The sequence below is a fragment of the Chiloscyllium plagiosum genome, unplaced genomic scaffold (genome assembly GCF_037043375.1).
Source record: "Chiloscyllium plagiosum isolate Xiang-an unplaced genomic scaffold, Cpla_swu_hap1 HiC_scaffold_1, whole genome shotgun sequence".
Taxonomy (NCBI): domain Eukaryota; kingdom Metazoa; phylum Chordata; class Chondrichthyes; order Orectolobiformes; family Hemiscylliidae; genus Chiloscyllium; species Chiloscyllium plagiosum.
In genome coordinates, this window is record NW_028270139.1 from 120,993,873 (window position 1) to 121,016,300 (window position 22,428).

General features: G+C 42.1%; 1 protein-coding gene across 1 annotated transcript in view; it reads left to right on the forward strand.

Annotated features, from left to right (window-relative positions):
- Nucleotides 1-4,141: 4,141 nt before the first annotated feature.
- Nucleotides 4,142-22,428, forward strand: part of slc45a2 (solute carrier family 45 member 2) — a 49,395-nt gene continuing 31,108 nt past the window's right edge. The window contains exons 1-5 of the mRNA XM_043680882.2: nucleotides 4,142-5,674; nucleotides 6,061-6,237; nucleotides 17,065-17,411; nucleotides 17,973-18,116; nucleotides 22,176-22,299. Coding sequence (XP_043536817.2) covers nucleotides 5,251-5,674; nucleotides 6,061-6,237; nucleotides 17,065-17,411; nucleotides 17,973-18,116; nucleotides 22,176-22,299 — 1,216 coding nt within the window. The 5' untranslated portion in view covers nucleotides 4,142-5,250. The remainder of the gene's footprint in view (nucleotides 5,675-6,060; nucleotides 6,238-17,064; nucleotides 17,412-17,972; nucleotides 18,117-22,175; nucleotides 22,300-22,428) is intronic.

Consider the following 22,428-nt stretch of genomic DNA (forward strand, 5'->3'; position numbering starts at 1 on the left):
ATGTCCTTCCTGAGGAGTGAGGACCAAAACTGGACACAGTACTCCAAATGGGGCCTAACCAGAGCTTTATAAAGTCTCAGTAGCACAACGGTGCTTTTATATTTCAACCCTCTCGAGATAAATGACAACATTGCATTCGCTTTCTTAATCACGGACTCAACCTGCATGTTTACCTTTAGAGAATCCTCGACTAGCACTCCCAGATCCCTTTGTACTTTGAGTCATAGAGTCATAGAGATGTACAACATGGAAATAGACCCTTCGGTTCAACTTATCTATGCCAACCATGTTAGATTCTTTTCCTGAGGTTTCACACACGAGATGCAATTCGCATACATCAACTTCTGCAAACAGTTAAAGTTGACTAAAGCTTGTACAAACTAAGTGACCCCCTTTGACACTCTTTGCAGGTGTGCAATGTCAAGTGCAGTTCCTCTCTCATTCCTTCCTTGCCAAGGTGGTCATCGGTTATGAAGACAGTCACACATTTAATTGCACTAAATTGTGTTTGCCTATTTCAACATTCTTCGAATTTGCAATATGAAGGGGGCCAATGAAGTCTTAACAATAATTGAAAGATCTTAAACCGCTCAGCCTCAAGTTCTAATATTCTCTAAAATCTTAACAAAACATCACACTTAAAATGCACTCTTCTTTTTTGTGAACACTCTGCATTAAAAACACAGCAATAAAGACATTATAATACAGTACTCTCATTAAAGCATGACCACTGACACAATAGTGTTTTTAAAACAGGCATTGTAGAATTTGAAATGAATCAGGGACTCAAGGCACTCTTTCAATTTGTTTTAAGGATGCAAGGTTTATAATTTTAAAAAGGATATAATGTTGTATTATTTCAATGTAAAAACAAAATCTGTCCCATTATATAGCCCACAAAACACATTGAATTGAGATCCTGATTCAAACAAGGCAAAACAGTTAAAAGGATTTTCTGAACAGATATTTTAACAAATCAAAATATTTAAATATCAAACACTCACAGCATGGCACAATTTACATTGAAACTCCCCCCCCCCCCCCCCCACCCAAGTATTAGTACAGCTTTAATTTCATCCTTTCTTGGGTTTTTTTTTAAGAGCTTCTGGTCAGACTTCTTCTCATTTTAATACAGGGGCAAAACACGCGCATTTGAGACCCCCCTCAGTACACCCAGTGATGATCCATGAAATGGAAATGAGGAGTCAAAAAGATGGAGGAGATGGCCCCAAAAGATTCACACCAGAGTTGGACAAAAATAAATCACGTCTATGGAGTCCCAATCAACCACCACAGCACAGAGAAAGAAAAAAACACAAGAAATAAAAACTCTGCTACCCTACAGTGCCTGCCGTCTGCACAAGAAAAGATCACTAAACCATCCTCACCTCAGTGGAAACCAGACCGAGGAACGCCACCCCACCACCAGATGAGCCGCGAGGGTAAGAAAGACCAGCCATATCTTACCGATGAAATCACACCCACAAAAAGAGAAAAGCCTCGCAGCGGACTACATGGCGCCACTGACCATGTCACTCCCTTCCCCAGAAGAAGGACTCTCAGAGTCGAGTCCACAGCACAAAAACCTGGAAAAAACTTCCCTGGCAGTTAATGCACTTTACTGTCAGGACCCAAGCAGACCAGCTCCACTTTCTCCCCCTTTCCCCCATACCATCCTAACTGTACATCTGAGGGGAGGTGTGGGGGATAAAGGCAGTAACTCTAAGAAGTACCAAACTCTAACTTTTTTTCTGCACCCAAGCCTCAAACTTCGTGTCTGCAGAGGACTTCAAACTTCTTTTCCCTAGAGAACTTTAACCCCTTTTCCACTTCTCATAGGGACTCAAACCCCTTTTTTGACTCGATATGTCTGGGGACTCTAACATCGATTTAAGACCCTGGGGACTCTAAGCCCGGTTTAAAACCATTTTTTTCTTTCATGCAAAGTGACTCGTTGGTGTGCAAGAGTACAAGTTACCTCAAAGATTCTATCACCACTGAGTCCCAGGAGATGAGGGGTTAGCTGAGTGTTAAGTTTAGAGAGAGAGAGAGAGATTGAGGTGAAGCTTACCTTGTGGGCCCATCTGTCTCATGCAACCAACACCCAGACGATCACGTATTCAGTCCACCTGGAAGCTCTGTGTATGTTGGAATCCCACCACTGCCACCAAATGTTAGGTTCTTTTCCTGAGTTTCACACACGAGATGCAATTCACACACACCAACTTCTGCAAACAGTTAAAGTTTATTAAAACCTGTACAAGCTAGTAATCCCTTTGACCCTCTTCGCAGGCATGCGAAGTCAAGTCAAAGTGAGGCACTGAACAAAGAAAACACATCCCCTTTATATAGGTCAGTTGGTAATGCTTTCAGATACTGTGGCCACTCCTGCATAGTCACATGCCACTCAAGACAACCTCCAGCCACTCCCTCACAATCACACATTACCCCAGGTACAATGGCATACTCAATGGTCTGACCAGTAGGAAAGCATACTAAATGCCATCATCACTGTCCTATCTACCTGAGACTCCACTTTCAAGGAACTATGAACCAGCACTCCAAGGTCTCTTCATTCAGCAACATTCCCTCGTACCTTACCATTAAATCTAAATGTTCTGATGTGATTTGCCTTTCCAAAAAGGCAGCACTTCACATTTATCTAAATTAAACTCCACCTGTCATTCCTTGGCCCATTGGCCCATCCAATCAAGATCCCATTGTACTCTGAGGTAATCTTCTTTGCTGTCTGCTACATCTCCAATTTTGGTGTCATCTGCAAACTTACTAACTATACCTCCTATGTTCTCATCTAAATCATTTATATAAATGACGAAAAGCAGTGGACCCAGCACTGATCCTTGTGACACACCACTGGTCACAGGCCTCCAGTCTGAAAAGCAACCCTCCACCACCACCCTCTGTCTTCTACCTTTAATCCAGATCTGTAGCCAAATAGCTCATTCTCCCCATATTACATGTTATCTAAACTTGCTAACAGTCTACCATGAGGAACCTTGTCAAATACTTTACTGAAGTCCACATATATCACACCCATCGCTCTGCCCTCATCAATCCTCTTTGTTATTTCTCCAAAAAACTCAATCAAGTTTGTGAGACACAATTTCCCACGCACAAAGCCATGTTGACTATCCCTAATCAGTCCCTGCCTTTCCAAAAACATATAAGTCCTGTCCCTGTCCCTCAGGATTCCCTCCAAGAACTTGGAATAAGCTCCAGAGGAAGTTGTGGAGGCTGGTACAATTGCAACATTTAAAAGTCATCTGGATGAGTATATGAATAGGAAGGCTTTGGAGGGATATGGGCCGTGTGCTGGCAAGTGGGATTAGATTGGGTTGGGTTATCTGGTTGGCATGGACAAGTAGAACCAAAGGGATTGTTTCCTTGCTGTACATCTCTATGACTGTATGACTTGCTCACTACCAATGTCAGGCTCACCAGTCTCTCGTTTTCTGGCTTTTCTTTACCATCTTTCTTAAATAATGGCACCACATTAGCCAAACTCCAGTCTCTGGCACCTCACACTGTGACTATCGATGAATCAAATATCTCAGTAAGGGGCCCAGCAATCACTTCCCTAGCTACCCACAGAGTTCTAGGGTACACCTGATCAGGTCCTTGGGATTTATCCACTTTTCTATTTATTGAATTTAGCTCCACCTCCAACCCCATAATTCCAACCAAATTCATCTCCAAGCTCCGAGGCCCAAAGTCCAAACTCTGCTCCCCCCTCTGCAACTGGATCTTGTAGTTCCTGGCCCACAGAGTGCAATCAATAAGAATAGGTGACAACACCTCGTCCACAATAGTCCTCAACAGTGGTGTCCTGCAAGGCTGCATACTCAGCCCCTTACAATATCCTTAAACAGTCATGAATGTGTTACCAAATTCTACTCTACCACCATTTACAAATTTGCCGATGACACCACGATAAGACAGAGTACAGGAAGAAGATAGACAGCTTAGTTGCATGGTGTAAAGACAACAATCTCTCCCTCAATGTCAGCAAAACAAAGGAGCTGACCATCGACTTCAGGAAGCGAGAGGAGGACATACCCCTGTCTGTATCAGTGGTGCTGTGATTCAAGTTCCTAGAGTAAATATTACAAAGATCTGTCCTGCTCCGTCAACGTCAACACTACAGTCAAGAAAACACACCAATACCTCTACTTCCTCACAAGGCTAAGGAAATTTGTATGTCCATGATGACACTTATCAATTTTTACAGATGCACCACAGAAAACAACCTACCTGGATGCTTCAGAGCTTGGTATGGCAATTGCTCTGCCCAACACCACAATACATTACATAGAGTTGTGAACGCAGCCCTGTCCATCACGCAAACCAGCCTTCCTTCCATCGACTCTGTCTACATTACCCACTGCCTTGGGAAAGCAGCTAACATAATCAAAGACCCTTCCCTCTCCTGTTATACTCTCTTTCACCCTTTTCCATCCAGAAGAAGATGCAAAAGTTTGAAAACGCATACAGATTTAAGAACAGCCTCTTCCCCACTGTTATCAGATTTGTGAACCTCTCATATATTTGGAGTTGCTCTTTCTCTGGACCTTCTCTGTAGCTGTAACACTACATTCTATATTCTGTTCTATTACCCTGAGGTACTTATTCAAGATCTCCATGATTTGTAAGGCACACACCAATTTTCACTCTTGGTAAGAGGCATCGTGGACAATAATAAATCACATCAAATCAAATCAAAGGTTGAGGAGAAAGCTGTAGTGACACAAATGCATTGTCCAACTAACACACCCCTCCTTAAGCCCGTATCCTCTTCTGCGAAAATTAATATTGATGCTCCTTCCAGTCCCCTTTAAGATAAAACGTTTCAGTTTGTAGGAGCGTGTAAATATTACGCTTTTGTATTGAAAGTTGGGGGGCAAATATGTAGAGATACAACTACATTGTCCATGGGTACCAGAACTGCAACATCCATTGCGTTATATTTCAAAACGAACGATAAATATCATAACAAAGGTTGCTTCAGAGTGTACATAAGGAGCGTTTATGGAACTTCCACAGATCACTGTGCGGTCGATTTGCAGACGTTTACGCAACTTTAACAAACTGGTGACTGCTCAGATGCTGAGGGGGTTGTGTTCTCCTCAGTCCAACCTGCCTGGGGTTTTCCTGCGTCATTTGGGAGTTGCTCCTATCTCTGTTGCTAGCCCCGATGAGTGAACCTCCGGCCAGAGGGTGAAGTAGTCAGCGATGACCCGTTCAGCAGCAGTGCACACGGACACTGGCAGCCCGCTCCCTGAAGCGGAGGTGAGGAGTAGCAGCAGCAGCAGCAGCCCAGCAGAAGTGCCCCCCAATGAACCGCCCGAGCCTCCCAGGAGGTCCCTGCTCAGGCTGCTCATGCACAGCGGCCTGATGTTCGGCAGGGAGTTCTGCTACGCTGCAGAGGGAGCGTTCGCCACGCCGGTGCTGCTCAGTGTCGGGCTCCCTCGCAGCCTCTACAGTCTGGTGTGGCTCCTCAGCCCCTGCCTGGGCTTCATCCTCCAACCCATCGTCGGCTCCGCCAGCGACTACTGCCGCTCGAAATGGGGCAGGAGGAGACCTTACATCTTGGCGCTGGGGATCCTGATGGTGCTCGGAATGACTCTGTTCCTCAACGGAGACGCGTTGGTAACAGGCAAGTGTCTAACTGCACTCACCCAGGGACGCCTGGTTCACTGGAAGGTGCTGGAGAATTAAACAACTGCAGCCTTGTCTCAGACATTCTTATAGAACTTTTCAATCATTCATTTTCCGCATTAGATGCTCATAGTTCACACACCTCAATAGCGTAAGCATCTGAACGGTGATGTCTGAGCTCACAAAATCGCTACACCTGAGTCACCTGCATGCTAAGTTACATTCCGAAAGTAATTTGTAACTAACTATAACTATTGTAGTGTAGTTATACTTTCTTCAAAGGGATCAGCCGGAGGGAAAACGCACATAGCGAATTTACACAAATAACTTTAAACTCAAATCTTTCGGGATGAATGATTTTTAATTGAAAAAAAAATGTTTTAGCCACCATCAAAAACAGGAAACAAAGGCATATTTGGGGTGTCCTGATTACTGTCTTCGGCGTGATCGTCTTTGACTTTTCGGCTGACTTCATCGACAGTCCTATCAAGGCTTATTTGTTTGATGTGTGCTCCCATGAGGATAAGGAGAAAGCCTTACACTTCCACGCACTGTTAACTGGTGAGTGCATTCCTCTCAATCCTGGCAGCTGGCATTGTGCGATTATCACGAGTCTCGATTTGGCGTCAGCAGGACTCAACTCGTGAGCCACCAGCCAGAGACATAAGCAGTTAACTTCCACATGTAAAAGGATTCCATCGATTTATTCTTTATGAAATAATTTGGCGAACAATTGGCTGAATTTAGTCTTACACCAAGCGTAGATTTATCATCAGTCTGAAGTTTACAGAAGAGTTGGGGAATAGTTAATCTTTCTGTAATATCTTATGTTTTCATTTCTCACACTGTCAAGTCTGTTTCATCTTTGTTAGTTCTTTCTCTTCTCCGACCTGAGTATTTTTTCCTTATTTTTAGGTAGGTCATAGTGCCTACTATGGGAAACTGTGATAGGGAAAACTGCTAAGAACCCAGGAAAATGTGATTCTCATTGATTCCCATTGCATTCCCTCCTCAGCCACTTGTGTTTCCCTCTAAGTCCTTGCCTAAGCTTGAATTTCGCTCGTATTTATTCTGATTGATCCATTATCCTTGTTGTTGCCTCTATCTTTCCCCGATAGAACAATAAATTGGAATCTCACATCACCTTTATCTTCTCTGCTGTAATTGCTCACTTCATTCTTAATCCACCATTCACCATCCCACCCTCACTCAGCCTCAACAAGGAAGGATGATGGACGTTCCCTCTGTTACCCCTCCACCACCTTGAACTTCTCCCTTCCTGATTGTTTCTTTTATATTTTCATACTTTCAAAATTCGATTTTTAAAAAGATGCATCAAACTAGAATTGGTAAAAGGAACAGCATTCCTGTCTGTTGTTGACCACCTGACTCCCATTCTTCCTCCCGTTGTTTTCGTATACTTCTTTGGCAACACTGACTGGGCCAACATTTATTGCCCGTCCTGAACTGCCTTTGAGAAAGTGGTGGTGAGCTGCCATCTTCAACCACCATATGTCCTGGTAACGCCACCTTTATTATACAGTTTAGTATTTTCACAACTGTTGTTAGACTAATTGGTTTGTACTTCCTTCTTTTTGCTTGCCCTCCTTTCTTAAATTATGTTTGCCACTTTCCTATGGAGGGAAATATGCCAGAGTCAATAGAATTTTGAAAGATCACCATCAATGTATCGGGTATACCGACAGTGATACCCTCGGTGCTGTGGCTTGTAGATCATCAGGTTCACAGGGTTTATCTGGCACAGAGAAATTCTTAGACACTGGGGAGGAGCTGGTTTTTGAGTAAAAGCAAAAAATGTCTACTTTCTACAATCTCAAGTTTATAGTTAATAGCACAAAAGTAAGGTTAAAGTAAATAAAGGTAAGCCAACTTAAAAGTTAGCTTAAACATATGACAGAGCACCTTGGCCAAGTAGAATGGCCATCTTGTAGTGTCAGGGGAGTCACAGACCCGTCATTTGACCCAGAGAACCCATGTTTAGGAAGGGTCACTAGCTACACAAGCTTAATAAATGGGTGTCAGAATTCAAATGGCAGCTGGAGTCACTGAGGTGCACCCACAAGGCTGAGAACTGTGTGGATAGCACATTCAGCGAAGCGGATACAACACAAGTTAAAGACATTCACGCAGATAAGGAATGGGTGACTGGCAGGTAGCCCCAAGGAAAATAGCAAGGTAGTTCAGGAATCTTCTGAGGATTCATTCACTAACCATTTTGCCATTCTGGATGTTGGCAATGGCAATGGTTTCTCAAAGGGACAAAGCATGAGCCAGGTTAGTGGCACCATGGATGGCCCAGATGATGGTGAGCTGGTTTTCTGAACTGCTGCAGTCCCTGTAACTGTAAATAGACCCATAATGCTCTGAGGGAGGAAATTTTGACCCAGTAACCGTGAAAGAACAGCAATATATTTTCAAATCTGGATGGTAAGTGGCTTGGAAGGGAACTTGCAGGTGGTGCTGATCCCATGTCATTGTGGGTTTGGAAGGTGAATTTCTGCAGTGCATCTTGTAGATCATATACACTGCTGCCACTGAGCATCAGCAATAGAAGGAATGGATGCTTGTGCATGTAGAGTCAATCAAGAGGATTGCTTTGGCCTGGCTGGTGACAAGCTTCTTGACTGTTGTTGGAGCAGCTCTTATCCAGGCAAGTGGGAAATCTTCCATCACACTCCTGACGTATGCCTTGGTTATGGTGGACAGGCTGTGGGAGGCAAGAGGTAAATTACTTGCTGCAGTATTCCTAGCTTCTGATCTGCTCTTGTAGCAACTCAATTTATATGGTGAGTCCAACTGAGTCAGTGGTAACCCCCAGAATGTTGATAGGTAGGGGATTCCATGATGGTAACACCACTGAATGTCAAGGGGCAGTGGTTAGATTTTCTCTTATTTCAAATGTTCGTTACCTGCCATAAATAGGAAGACAAGAAAGATGAATGTATGGCTGGAAATATTGAGCAGGAGGGAGTGCATTTGCTTGCAGGGATATTGGGATGGCTCGGGGGGAGGGGGGGGGGGGGGGAGAATCACAATCATTCCCACTCCTGTGAGAGTTGAGAACCAGAGGGTTTAAATTCAAAGTGTTCTATAACATAAACAAAGATGAGATGAATAAACATTTTCACATGATAATTGGTTCAGTTCTGGAATGCAGAGGATGCTGGAGGCAATTTCAGTTGAGGCACTCAAGACAGAATTGAATTGAATTAGAATTACAATTGGGTTTGTTGTCACATGTACTCACATGAATGCAGTGATAAATTTACAAGTCGCACTTATGGTACCATCTCAAGTACAAGGGTGCCTAGATACAGAATCTTGGTACAAAGCAGAAGAATAAGAAAACAAAGTTAAAAAGTTAACTCACAGCCTTTCTTACAAAAATCCCCAAAGAAATGCAGTTAAAAGTGAAACACTGCATAAGGGGCTGGCCATGCAGAGCTCACACTCCTCACAAGGGCCTGTTCTACTCTTCTTTGGGCTTGATGTCGCACCCGCAGCCACCTCCAACTGCCTGCTCTCTCTGCCTCACTGCCTCTTGCTCCTACCGCTAGCCACTCTGGGCTGCAGATTCTTGCTCTCTCCCCCGGCTGCTCCGGGCTGCATGTTCCTGCTCTCCCCGCTCTGGGCTGCATATTCCCGCTCTCTCCCCTGGCCACTCTGGGCTGCATATTCCCGCTGTCTCCCCCCGGCCACACCGAGCTGCATGTTCCCGCTCTCCCCGCTCTGGGCTGCATATTCCCGCTCTCTCCCCTGGCCACTCTGGGCTGCATATTCCCGCTCTCTCCCCTGGCCACTCTGGGCTGCATGTTCCCACTCTCTCCCCTGGCCACTCTGGGCTGCATGTTCCCGCTCTCTCCCCTGGCCACTCCGAGCTGCATGTTCCCGCTCTCTCCCCTGGCCACTCCGGGCTGCATGTTCCCACTCTCTCCCCTGGCCACTCCGAGCTGCATGTTCCCACTCTCTCCCCTGGCCACTCCGAGCTGCATGTTCCCACTCTCTCCCCTGGCCACTCCGAGCTGCATGTTCCCACTCTCTCCCCTGGCCACTCCGGGCTGCTCTCTCCTCCGGCCACCAAGCTAAACAAAAACATGCACAGGAATTCCTCGAGGCCTGGCATTCAACCCGGAACTCCATCAATAAACACATCGATTTGTACCCCATTTACCAACCTTTGAGAAAAAGAACCGGAAATGATATCACCCACCACAGCTGACCAAGACACATAAACAGAAAGTAGGACAGAACACCAGTGCTTCACCAGAGGCTCGCTGATGATGTTACCCAGCATGGTCAGAAAACTTCTGAGAACAAACCTACCAGCTAAGCGAGCAAACTTACAATCTAAAAAAGGATAGTGAAGGAAGGAGAAAACCTGGGGTGGATGGAGCAGACGAGCACTGAGCAGGAGTCCACAAGCTATGCTGCTACTCTGCCACCATCTTGTTTGATTATTTAAATAGAAACACCACGCTGGTTTGCAGAGAAAAGAGCAGAGAAAATGCTCAGAGCCAGTACAAATATGATGGGATGAATGATCTCCTTCTGCACTGTAATAATAATGGTTGTGAACCCTAGAAATCCCCTTATTACACAAGTTTTTTTTATATATTAATAACATCATGAAGTTCCTTGTTCACACTTGTCCCCAGAAACTATACATAAAGCGAAGCCTCCATAGCACTAAAGACATAGGAACAGAAGTAGACCATTCAGCCCATCAAGTCTGCTGCACCATTCAGTGAGATCATGGATAATTTGATAATCCTCAACTCCACTTTCCTGCTTTTTCCCATAGCTCTTTGTTCCCTTACTGATTAAACATCTGTCTTTCTCAGCCTTGAATATGCTTAATTCCCAGTCTCAACAGCCCTTGCGGTGAAGAATTCCACAGATTCACAACCCAGTAAGAGTGTAAATTCCTCCTCATCTGTGTCCTAAATGGGTGACCATTTTTCTCAGGTTATACCTTTTGGTTCTAGACTATCTCACAAAGGAGAAATGACTTTGTGATCAGAACGTCTTCATCAGACTTGAAAAGTTGACTCTGATTACTTCCGAAAGATGATGCCAGATATGTTGAGTTTTACCAACAATTTCTGTTTTTGTTCCAGATCTTCAGCATCCATGGTTCTTTGTTTTACTTTACTCCCTAAGAATTGCGTATATTTCAATAATGTCACACCTCATTATTCTATACTCAAATGAGTACCAGCCTTGCAAATCTGTTTGGACTGTTTCCAATACTAGTATATCCTTCCTTAGATATGAGCCCAAAACTGTCCACAGTATTCTGACTGTGGTCTGTCTAGTGCCTTGTATAGTTTTTACAAAATCTCCATACTTTTATATTCCATTCCCCTTGAAATAAAAGCCAACATGCCATGTGGCTGAACTTGACCGCTAACTTTTTTGTGATTTATGGACAAGGACTCCCAAATCCCTTTGTTTTGTAACTTTCTGCAGTCCTCCTCTATTTAAATAATATTCAGCTCCTCTGTTCTTCTTGCCAAAACGAGTGGTGGTTGATGGAAAATATTCAGCCTGGAGTCCGGTTACTAGTGGTGTGCCACAAGGATCTGTTTTGGGACCATTGTTGGCTTGTCATTTTTATAAACACTTGGACACAGGCATAAGTGGATGGGTTAGTAAGTTTGCAGATAGTACTAAAGTCGGTGGAGTGGTGGACAATGGAGAAGAATGTTTCATGTTGCAGGGAGACTTCGATAAACTACAGAACTGGGCTGAAAGGTGGCAAATGGAGTTCAATGCAGATAAATGTGAGGTGATTCACCTTGGGAAGAATAACAGGAAGGCAGAATACTGGGTCAATGGAAAGATTCTTGGTGGTGTGGATGTGCAGAGGGATCTTGGTGTTCACGTACATAGATCCCTGAAAGTTGTCACCCAGGTTGACAGTGCTGTTAAGAAGGCATACAGTATGTTAGGTTTTATTGGGGGAGGGATTAAGTTCTGGAGCCATGATGTCACGCTGCAACTATACAAAACACTAATGCGGCCGCACTTGGAATATTGTGTACATTTCTAGTGTGGAGGCATTGGAAAAGGTGTAGAGGAAATTTACCAGGATGTTGCCTGGTTTGGAGGGAAGCTCATATGAGGAAAGGCTGAGAGACCTGTGTCTGTTCTCATTGAAAAGAAGAAGGCTAAGAGGGGATTTGATGGAGACATACAAGGTGATCAGAGGATTAGATAAGGTGGGCAGTGAGAGTCTTTTTCCTAGGATGATGACATCTGCTTGTACGAAGGGACATAGCTGCAAATTGAGGGATGATAGATTTAAGACAAATGTTAGAGGCAGGTTTTTCACTTAGAGAGTGGTACGGGCATGGAATGCCCTGCCTGCCAATGTAGTTAACTCAGCCATATTAGGGGCATTTAAACAGTCCTTGGATAAGCACATGGATGATGATGGAATAATGTAGGGTTATGGGCTTAGATTAGTTCACAGGTCAGCGCAACATTAAGGACCGAAGGGCCTGTTCTGCACTGAATTGTTCTGTGTTCTAAAATGCATAACCTCACATTTTTCCCACGTTACATTCCATCTGCCAGGTTTTTGCCCATTCACTTATTCTCCAAGGAGCCTATGTTGACTTTGGCTTCTCTCTTCCTTTTTATGGAGAAAGTGAGGTCTGCAGATGCTGGAGATCAAAGTTGAAACTTTATTGCTGGAACAGCACAGCAGGTCAGGCAGCATCCAGGGAACAGGAGATTCGACGTTTCGGGCACAGGCCCTTCTTCAGGAATCATAGGAAAATTATTGGAAAAGATTCTTGGGGCAAGATCTATACACATTTCAAAGAAAATAGACTTATTAGCGATAGACAGTATGGATTTATGTGCCTCACTAACTTGATCGAGTTTTTTGAGGAGGTGATGAAGATAATTGATAAGGGAAAAGTGGTTGACGTTGTCTACGTGAACTTCAGTAATGCCTTTAACAAGGTCCCTCATGGCAGACTGGTACAAAAATTGAAGTCACATGGTATCGGTCTGAGCTGGCAAAATGGATACAGAGGGAAAAAAGGAGAAAGTGAGGACTGCAGATGCTGGAGACTAGAGCTGAAAAATGTGTTGCTGGAAAAGCGCAGCAGGTCAGGCAGCATCCAAGGAGCAGGAGAATTGACGTTTCGGGCATAAGCCCTTCCTGAAGCAGGACTTATGCCCGAAACGTCGATTCTCCTGCTCCTTGGATGCTGCCTAACCTGCTGCGCTTTTCCAGCAATGCATTTTTCAGCTCAAAATAGATACAGAACTGGCTTTATTACAAGAGATAGAGGGTGGTGACGGAAAGATGCATTTTGGAAGGGAGGGTTGTGACTAGTGGTGTCCCACAGGAATCAGTGCTAAGTCTCTTCTGTTTGTGGTCTATATACATGATTTGGAGGAAAATGCGGCTTGTCTAATTAGTAGGTTTGTGGACGATAGAAAGACTGGTAGAGTTGCAAATAGTGAGGAGGATTGTCAGAGGATACAGCAGGATACAGATCAGTTGAAGGCAAGGGCAGAAAAATGGCAGGTGGAGTTTAACTTGGACAAATTTGAAGTAATGTATTTTGGAAGGGCAAGAACAGACGGAAATTATACAGTGAATGGCAGAACCCAAAGAAGTATTGACATGCAGAGGGATCTGGTTATGCAGGTCCACAGATCACTGAAGGTGGCAGCACAGGTCAATAAGGTAGTAACAAAGGCCTATGGCATGCTTGCCTTCATTGGAAGGGGCTCTAAGTATAAGGATAGGCAAGTTAGGCTGCAGCTTTATAGAACATTTGTTGCATCACACTTAGAATATTACATACAATTCTGGTCACCACACTGCCAGGAGGATGTGGATGCTTTGGAGAGGGTACAGAAAAGTTTTACCAGGATGTTGCCTGGTATAGAGGATTTTAGCTCTGGAGGAAGGTTGAATAAACTGGGTTTGGTTTCACTGAAGCTCATGATAGAAGTTTATAAGATTGTAAGTGGCATGGATAGAGTGGAAAGTGGATTTTTTTCCTAGGGTGGAGGGGTCAATTACAAGGGGACACAGATTCAACGTGTGATTGCGGGGAGGAATGAATGTTTAAAAGAGATGTTTGAGGCAAGTTTTTCAAACAAATTCTGGTGAGTGCCTGGAATGCACTGCCAGAGGAGGTGGTGGAAGTAGACACTATAGCAGTGTTCAAGAAACACCTGGATGAATACATGAATAGGAAGGGAACAGAGGAATATGGATCCTGGAAGTGAAGACGGTTTTAGCACAAAACGGTAAAATATATCGGTGCAGGTTTGGAGGCCCGAAGAGCCTGGTCCTTTTGCTCCTAACTTGTATGTTATATGTACCCAGCAACAGCACTGTGCCAGTCAGGGGCAGGAATGGCTGGATATTGTTAATGGATGAGGAGCAGGTCTTTGACATTATAGAATATAGGACATTAGAGCGCAGTGCAGGCCTTTCAGCCCTTGATGTTGCGCCGACCTGTGAAACCAATCTGAAGCCCATCAAACCTACACTATGCCATTTTTATCCATTTGTCTATCCAGTGTCCATTTAAATGCTCTTAAAGTTGGCGAGTCTACGATTGTAGCATGCAGGCCATTCCACATCCCTGCTATTCTTTGAGTAAAGAAATTACCTCTGACATCTGTCCTATATCTATCACCCCTCAATTTAAAGCTATATGCTCTCGTGCTAGCCATCACCATCCGAGAAAAAAGGCTCTCATTGTCCACCCTATATAACCCTGCGATTATCTTATGTGTCTCAATTAAGTCACCTCTCAACCTTCTTCTCTCTAACGAAAACAGCTTCAAGTCCCTCAGCATCTCCTCGTAAGACCTTCCCTCCATACCAGGCACCATCCCAATAAATCTCCTCTGAATACTTCCAAAAGCTTTCACATTCTTCCGATAATGCAATGGCCAGAACATAGAGTCGTAAGTCATGCAGCATGGAAACAGACCCTTTAATCCACCAATCTATATTGACCATAATCCCAAACTAAAGTAGTCCCACCTGCCTGCTCCTGGCCAATGTCCCTGCAACCTTTCCTATTCATGTGCTTATTCAAATATCTTTTCAACATTGTAATTGTACCCACATCGACCACTTCCTCTGCAAGCTTATTCCATACACAAACCACCCTCTGTGTAAAGAAATTGCCCCTCATGTCTTTTTTAAATTTCTCTCCCCTCACTTTAAAAATATGCTCTCTAGTCTTGAGATTCTCCATCTTGGGGAAAAGACAACTACTATTAACTCTATCTATATCCCTCATTATTTTATCAACTTTACTATAAAGTCCCCTGAGAACCTCCCATGCTCCAATGAGATAAGTCCTAGTCTATCCAGCCTTTCTTTATAACTCAAACCTTCCATACCTGGCAACATATTGACAAATCTCTTCTGAACCCTCTCCTACTTGATAATATCCTTCCTACAACTGGGTGACCAGAACTGGACACAGTACTCCAGAAGAGGCCTCACCAATGTCTTATACAACTCAACATGTACACTAATGGTATATTAACATCTTCACAGTCAATAATCTGATTGCAGCTGATGCATCAATAGCCAGCACCAAGGGTTCCTTCAACACAGGAGTGTGGCAAGTCTGGATGCCGTCCTCATTCCTTTTCCTCTTGATCAGTACTTTTATCATGAAGATTGCGGGTGTAGACTTTGGCATCAACACCCCTGGATGACCTCTCTTCATCCTCCTAATTTTCTTTTTAAACAACCTACTACATTCTCCATACTACAAAGAGGTGAAAGAGTGTAGGCAAAAATATGGAGTAAGAGATTTGGACTTCACAGACTACATCATCTTGCTGACCAAGATAATTGTACGTCCTTCAAGATAGGACCAATAGTCTTGAGTGTAATGGCACTAAAGTTGGTCCATTCATCATCTGCAAGAACACCAAGACAATAATGACTAAGCATCATCAAGGTTCACCCATCAGTATTGGGCAACAGAACCTTGAAGATTTTGAAACTTCTTCATGGAAAGCACAAATTCCAGGGAGGATCATGTGGAGATTGACCTCCACACAAGAACTGGTGAAATAGTATCAGTTTTCCAGTAACTCCATGCAATGTGAGCATCCAACCATACCAACATAACCATAAAGCTGTGACCTGACATGTTTATTGTAGTACCAATTGCAATCTATGTCACTGAGAGGAGGTTGAGGGGTAAGTTATAAAGGTTTATAAAATCGCAAGGGGCATAGATAAGGTGAATTGCCAAGGTCTTTTTCCCAAGGCAGGGGAGTTGAAAACTAGCGGGCATAGGGCACAAGGTGAGAGGGGAATGATATAAAAGGGACCTAAGAGGTAACTTTTTCAAGCAGAGGTTCATGCGTATATGGAACAAACTGCCAAAGGAAGTGGTAGAGGTGAGTACAATTGCAACATTTTAAAGACATTTGGACAACTATATGAATAGGAAATATTTAGAGGGATATGGGCCAAATGCAGGCAAGTGGGCCTAGTTCAGTTTAGGAAACCTGATCAGAATGAACATAGCTGGGCAAAACGGTCTGTTTCTGTGTTGTATGATTTTATGATTCTATGACTGTAAGAGATATGGAAGAGAAGTAGAAAGGTAACACTTAAATTGGGTGTCTTTCACAACATTGCTGATATAAAATTCCTAACATCACCTAAAGAGACAGCTTCACCAATGAAGTGTGCTACAGCAAAACGTACAGGACATCAAGACAGAGGAAAGGCTGAGACCGTAAAGATTTACATCTCACCGTCCAGATTTCCAACCCTCCAGACAGGCAATAGAATGGATACTACCAGATGGAGAAAGAATATGGTGCCAACAATACAACACCTAGTGAAAGTATACTTCCGGAGGGCCTTTAAGACCAATATAATATCCAAGCTGAAGCTAAAGAGATTGCGATGGATTTGGGACTTTGAAGAGTTGTAGAGTACAAACAGCACTTGGTGGCAGATGAGTTAAAATGTTGAGCTTATATTCCACATATCCTTGATATCCTAGATACCTATTAATTCAGAAATAAAAACAGAAATTGCTGCAAAAACTCTGCAGTTCTGGTAGCATTGGTGGAGACACAGCAAAGTTAATATTTTTGGTCCAGTGATCTTCCTTCAGAATTGTTAATTTAGGTTCCTTAGGCTGTCAGATTTAGAAATTTCCCTAAGACAGTTGCTTATGTATTACCAGCATCTATTATTTCAAAAAGTGCAGGAACGAAATAATTGTTTTCTAAACTATTTGAAAGGGATGTTGGTGGTGACACAATAGGTCAAAGAGCAGTAAGTTGCTTTCAGTTAAATTGCTCAAATATTAATCATTATGCTTTCTCTTTCTATAGGCCTTGGAGGTGCTGCAGGCTATCTAATTGGTGCCATTGAATGGAGAAATACTTCCCTGGGTCAGATATTAGGATCTGAATATCAAGTCATTTACATTTTTGCTGCAATTATTTTCATTGTACTTCTAATAATACACATGTTCAGTATTCCAGAAATTCCATTTGGTCAAGATGTGGGTTGTCAGCAGTTACATTTATTAGAACATAATACTCCTACCTATGGAACCATCGAGAGTCCTGCAAGTGGTCAATATAATCAAAATTCTTATAATTCACGATCTTTGTCAGTGATAGGAAAATTGGAAGATAATTCGCAAATCACTTGCATAAAACCATCAGAAGAAAAGGTAATTTTCTTTAATAAGTTTTATTTTAAATTAGACATTGCTATGAGGAGGAAGTTTTTTTTAACCTAGTTTATCAAACGATGATTGTCTGTTAAACGATTTATTTTCATCATACCTTGCTTGCCATGGTGGAAACAACTTACCTATGTGCAGACAAGGCAGAACTGTCATTTCAATATAAAATATGCTCTTACATTTTTATGTATTTGGTAGTTAACAATAATGCAAATAATTCCTTTGAAATAGCATACGGATTTCTTATTGCAAATTTTCATTTGGCATTTTGTAATCATGTTCTGACACAATCTCATTGAGACTATAAACTCAGAAAATGCTTATGTACACCACAGAACAGGTGAGTATGTATGAAGATAAGGAATGATTCATTAGTGTTTTATAACAAATATATCTTCTAGCTCCACATAATAGAACATCAATTGAACCTCTTCTTAATTGTGTGGTTAGATTTTCTAAGTATCCGTGAAAGTGAACATCTACAGCATTTGGTTAGTGGTTAAAGTGAATTTAGCTACAGTAATATATTTTTATATTTGATTTCAGGGATCAAAACATGTAACCCTAAAGTCACTAATTAAAGCTCTGCTCAGTATGCCTTCTCATTACCGTTCCTTGTGTGTAAGTCACCTTATAGGATGGACAGCATTTCTCTCAACTATGCTATTCTTCACTGACTTTGCAGGGCAGGTAAGAACAAATAATATTTATTTTGAATTTACTTCCAAATTTTTTGACACCTATTATGTATTGCATTTCTTAACAAGAAATCAAACGAAGACTAATTTGTGCATTCCATTCTCATGGATACCCATATGACATAGGTTTTTCTGGCCACTTTTTCTGTGTAAATACATTTATTTGGTGCCTTATCACATCCTCAGAATGTCCAAAATATTCTACTTCTGTTGAATTAAGAGCAGCATTATTTATGCAAAGTGCAGGCTCACAAACAGTTTCTGTTTTTATTCCCTCTTATTCCTTCATGAGATGTAAGCATGGATAGTAAGGTGTACATTAATTGCTCATCACTAATTCCCCTTGACAAGGGGATGGTGAGTCACCTTCTTAGACTATAATCATACCATAGTAAACAAGAACGGGGGTAAGCCATTCAGCCCTTCAAGCTAACGCTGACATTCAATTTTTTCCCCTTGTTCCACCACACTACCTCCTAACAGCTGCTGTGCTTATTTTTTACCCCAGCATACATGTTGTGTGTGCAGATGTGAGACACAGTGAAAAACACCAAGTGCACAAATCTTTATTCATGTTCCATCACTAGGAAGAAAGGAAACACCTTTGGCCAGTGACAAGCAGTGCCTGTCTCCTCAAAGGGCAATGCTACATGATCAAAAAGTGAAAGGGGGATTGAATCGGAGGAGGAAATAACACCCAATTGTGCCTACCTCTCCCTGAAAACCTTGAGGGTGTTGGTAGACACTACACTCTCCTTCTCCAAGGACATCCGGACATGGAAGAGGGGCAGGCAATGCACTGCCATTCAATAAGATCAGGCACCAAACAAGAAGGCTGATTATCACTTTGAATCTATGATCAGGGGTGGATTGAAGGTGGAATATTGACTGAGTAACTCACTGCTGATCTTTGGATGAGCTCAAGTTGAGTAGACAGATGTGATCATATAAACTAAGCAAAAAGTGAGGACTGCAGATGCAGATGCAGATGTAAACCAGAGTTTAGATTAGAGTGGTGCTGGAAAAGCACAGCAGGTCGGGCAGCATCCGAGGAGCAGGAAAATCGATGTCTCAGGCAAAAGCCCTTCATCAGGAATAGAGGCAGGAAGCCTACATGGTAGAGAGATAAATGGCAGGGGAGGGGGTGGGGGGGTGGTGGAGGCGTCTGGGGAGCAACGGTGTAGAGGTCAGTGCCCAAACTGAGTTTATAAGATAGAGGGAAGACTAGAGACAATTCAACCAATGGCAAAAACATTAAAGTTTTACAGTTGCTATGCCTAACTGCTCAGATGAACTTCAAACACTAAATAATTACATCTTTTAATTAATACTGACTGAATTTAAGAGAATTTTGTTGTCTGACATCAAGAAAAATTCACAAGATTTTAAATAAATCAATGAGCAATTGTATAGAAATCTTCTACAGTGCAATGCAATGAGAGACACCAGCAATGCAGTAATGCAGTAATGTAAATGCAAAGAAGATTGTCAAATCCAAGATAGTTTACAAAATCACAAAATGTACATGACATTCAACTGCCAGCAGATCGAAGTCAAGTCAGAGTTAGCAGTATCTAACCTGCACCTAATCTGAATAGATACCCTGCAGACAACAGATCACTGAGATTGGAATAGAAAGCAAAGCATAATACCTCCCTAGAGTTCCAACATTTGGTGCACAGACTAAATTATTCCCGGGAAATTAACTATGTTTGATGATAACATTTCAAAAACAATTTTCTAACTTTCACTGGGCAAAAATGCACTCAATTAAATTTAGTTCTATAAATCCAATCTGTGACAGCTGCTTAAGTATTTATCAGGTTAAAAAAATCAGTGAAGTCAAAGATTTAAACCTACAGATCGCAAGCAGAACAGTGTACAGTTAAAAAAAACTGAAATTAAATACTTCCAATATCATATGATTACTTCTTCTGAATTATTGCAGTTGTAAGAATAGAGTGCTCTCTGAGTTCCTTGTATTCAAGCTGCCTAAATTATGTGCTAAGGATCTTAATGAGGCTTAAGAGAGCATTTCCCACTCAGCCAAGTTGACAAGATTGGTGAAGGTTACCTAGGTGTAGCCAAGTGGTGACCTAGAGTACAAAAACGTTTCAATATCTTACTGCCAAGAACAATTAGAGGAAACATTCCCTAATCTTGATCAAATTTATATAATTTAAAGGGACAAAAGACTAATAATATATGTTTCAAACTGATGTGCTGTGATCTGTTATGGAGGTTGGATCATTGGAAGTATTTAAAGAGGAGGTAGAGAGGGCTTTGAAATACCAACTATTTGATAACTATGAGGAGCAAGTGTAAACATTGAGGCCTATGCAAATCAGCCATGATCTTATAATGGAAGGGCATGTACAAAGAATAAATCGCAGTATAAATTGAGATGAGAAGCAGTTATTTTAGAGAACACAGATGATCACTTTACCCAGATGTGCAATTTAATTCCAGCTTCTTTGTCAGTCTTCACGTTAGAGTCATAGAGAGAAATGTATAGCATGGACACAGACTCTTTGGTCCAACTCATCCATGCTGACCAGATACCATAAATTAATTTAGTCCCATTTGCCAACATTTGGCCCATATCCCTCTTAATGCTTCCTATTCATGTACCCATCCAGATGCCTTTTAAATGTTGTAATTGTACCACCCTCCACCACTTCCTCTGGCAGCTCATTCCATATATGCACCACCCTCTGCACGAAACAGTTGCCCCTTAGGTCCCCTCTCACCTTAAACCAAGTCCTCTCGTTTTGGACCTAATTTTGCTCATGATTTTTCCGTCTTGTGCAAATGCAAAATGGGCATGTGCACACCATGTCCTAACAATAACTTTACTTGGTCCAGTTATGCTGCTGTCTGTAGAAGGTGAAGATTATTTGGAAACTGACCCAGTCAAATTAACTTAGCTGGCCCAGCAAGAAAAATCAATTGGGACAGTGCACACAGAACACTCTGGATTTTTTGTAAGAGACTGTCAAACCTGACAATGCAGCATTAGTAATACCTTTAAGTAGCATCGTATGTCCTGAACACTATATTTTTTCAAAACTTTCAGGAGGCGTGAAATTCAGACACATGGTGAACAGCAAGGATGGTAATAGCTGACTTCAAAAGGATATCAATGGCTAAATAGGCAGACACACAGCAGATTGTGTTAATGCAAGGAAGAATGAAGTGATATCTTTTTAGTGGAAGACTGAGGAGAGTCAATACCAATCAAATTTTACTCGGGATTCATGGTCAGAAAAACTTGGGTTACAGATTCAAATCTGTAAAAGTTGGCAAGTTGATTTAGCTGTTTAAAAAGATAATTGGTTTTATAAATAGAGGCATATGCCATAAAGTTCAGATGGATGTGTGAGGCCCTAAACAGTCCAAAGTAGTGTTTATGTTGTACCCATAAGATATAGGAACAGAATTAGGCCATTTGGCCCATCAAGCCTGCTTCCCCATTCAATTATGACTGATATGTTTTCACAACCCCATTCCCCTGCCTTCTCCATGTACCTTTGATCCCGTTACTAATCAAGACCTCGCTGTCTCTTTCTTAAAGACGCTTAATGACTTGGCCTCCGCAGGCTTCTGGGACAATGGGTTCCACAGATTCACTGCCCTCTGGCTGAAGAAATTCCTTCTCATCTCAATTCTAAAGGGTTGGCCCGTCACTCTGATGCTGTACCCTTGGGTCCTAGTCTCTCCCACTCATGCTGCTCCTTCATTCACAGGCTGTTTCTCTCTCAGAAACAAATTTTGTACTCAAGACAGAGATTAGTAGCTTTTTGAGTTGATGTAGAAGATCCAGACTAGCAGAGTGGGCCAAAGGGTCTATACCAATTCCTATTCTTTATGTTCTTGTCTTCATTAATCCTAGGTGGATGCAACAATCATGATTTTTATGAGTTTAGTAAAGTAGTTCCTTCAACTTCTTTTTCTACTTTGCTCAAGAAGAGGACAGTTTTTCTTATGTAATAGTATATTATATTCATATTTCTTCTATAATAATTTGACTTTATTTATTTTAATCTCTCAGGTAATGTATAAAGGAAATCCATATGCAGAACACAACTCTACCTCATACCTTACTTACGAGCGAGGTGTTGAAATAGGAAGTTGGGGCTTGTGTATTAATGCTATTTTTTCAGCAATTTACTCATGTAAGTGCTTCAATCCATTTTCTGCACACGATGTGTCTCGTTGCTTTTATAATATTGACAATATTGAAAATATTTGGAGTTTAATTTGGATAGTTACGAGATATTGCATTTTAGCAAAGCAAAGAAGGA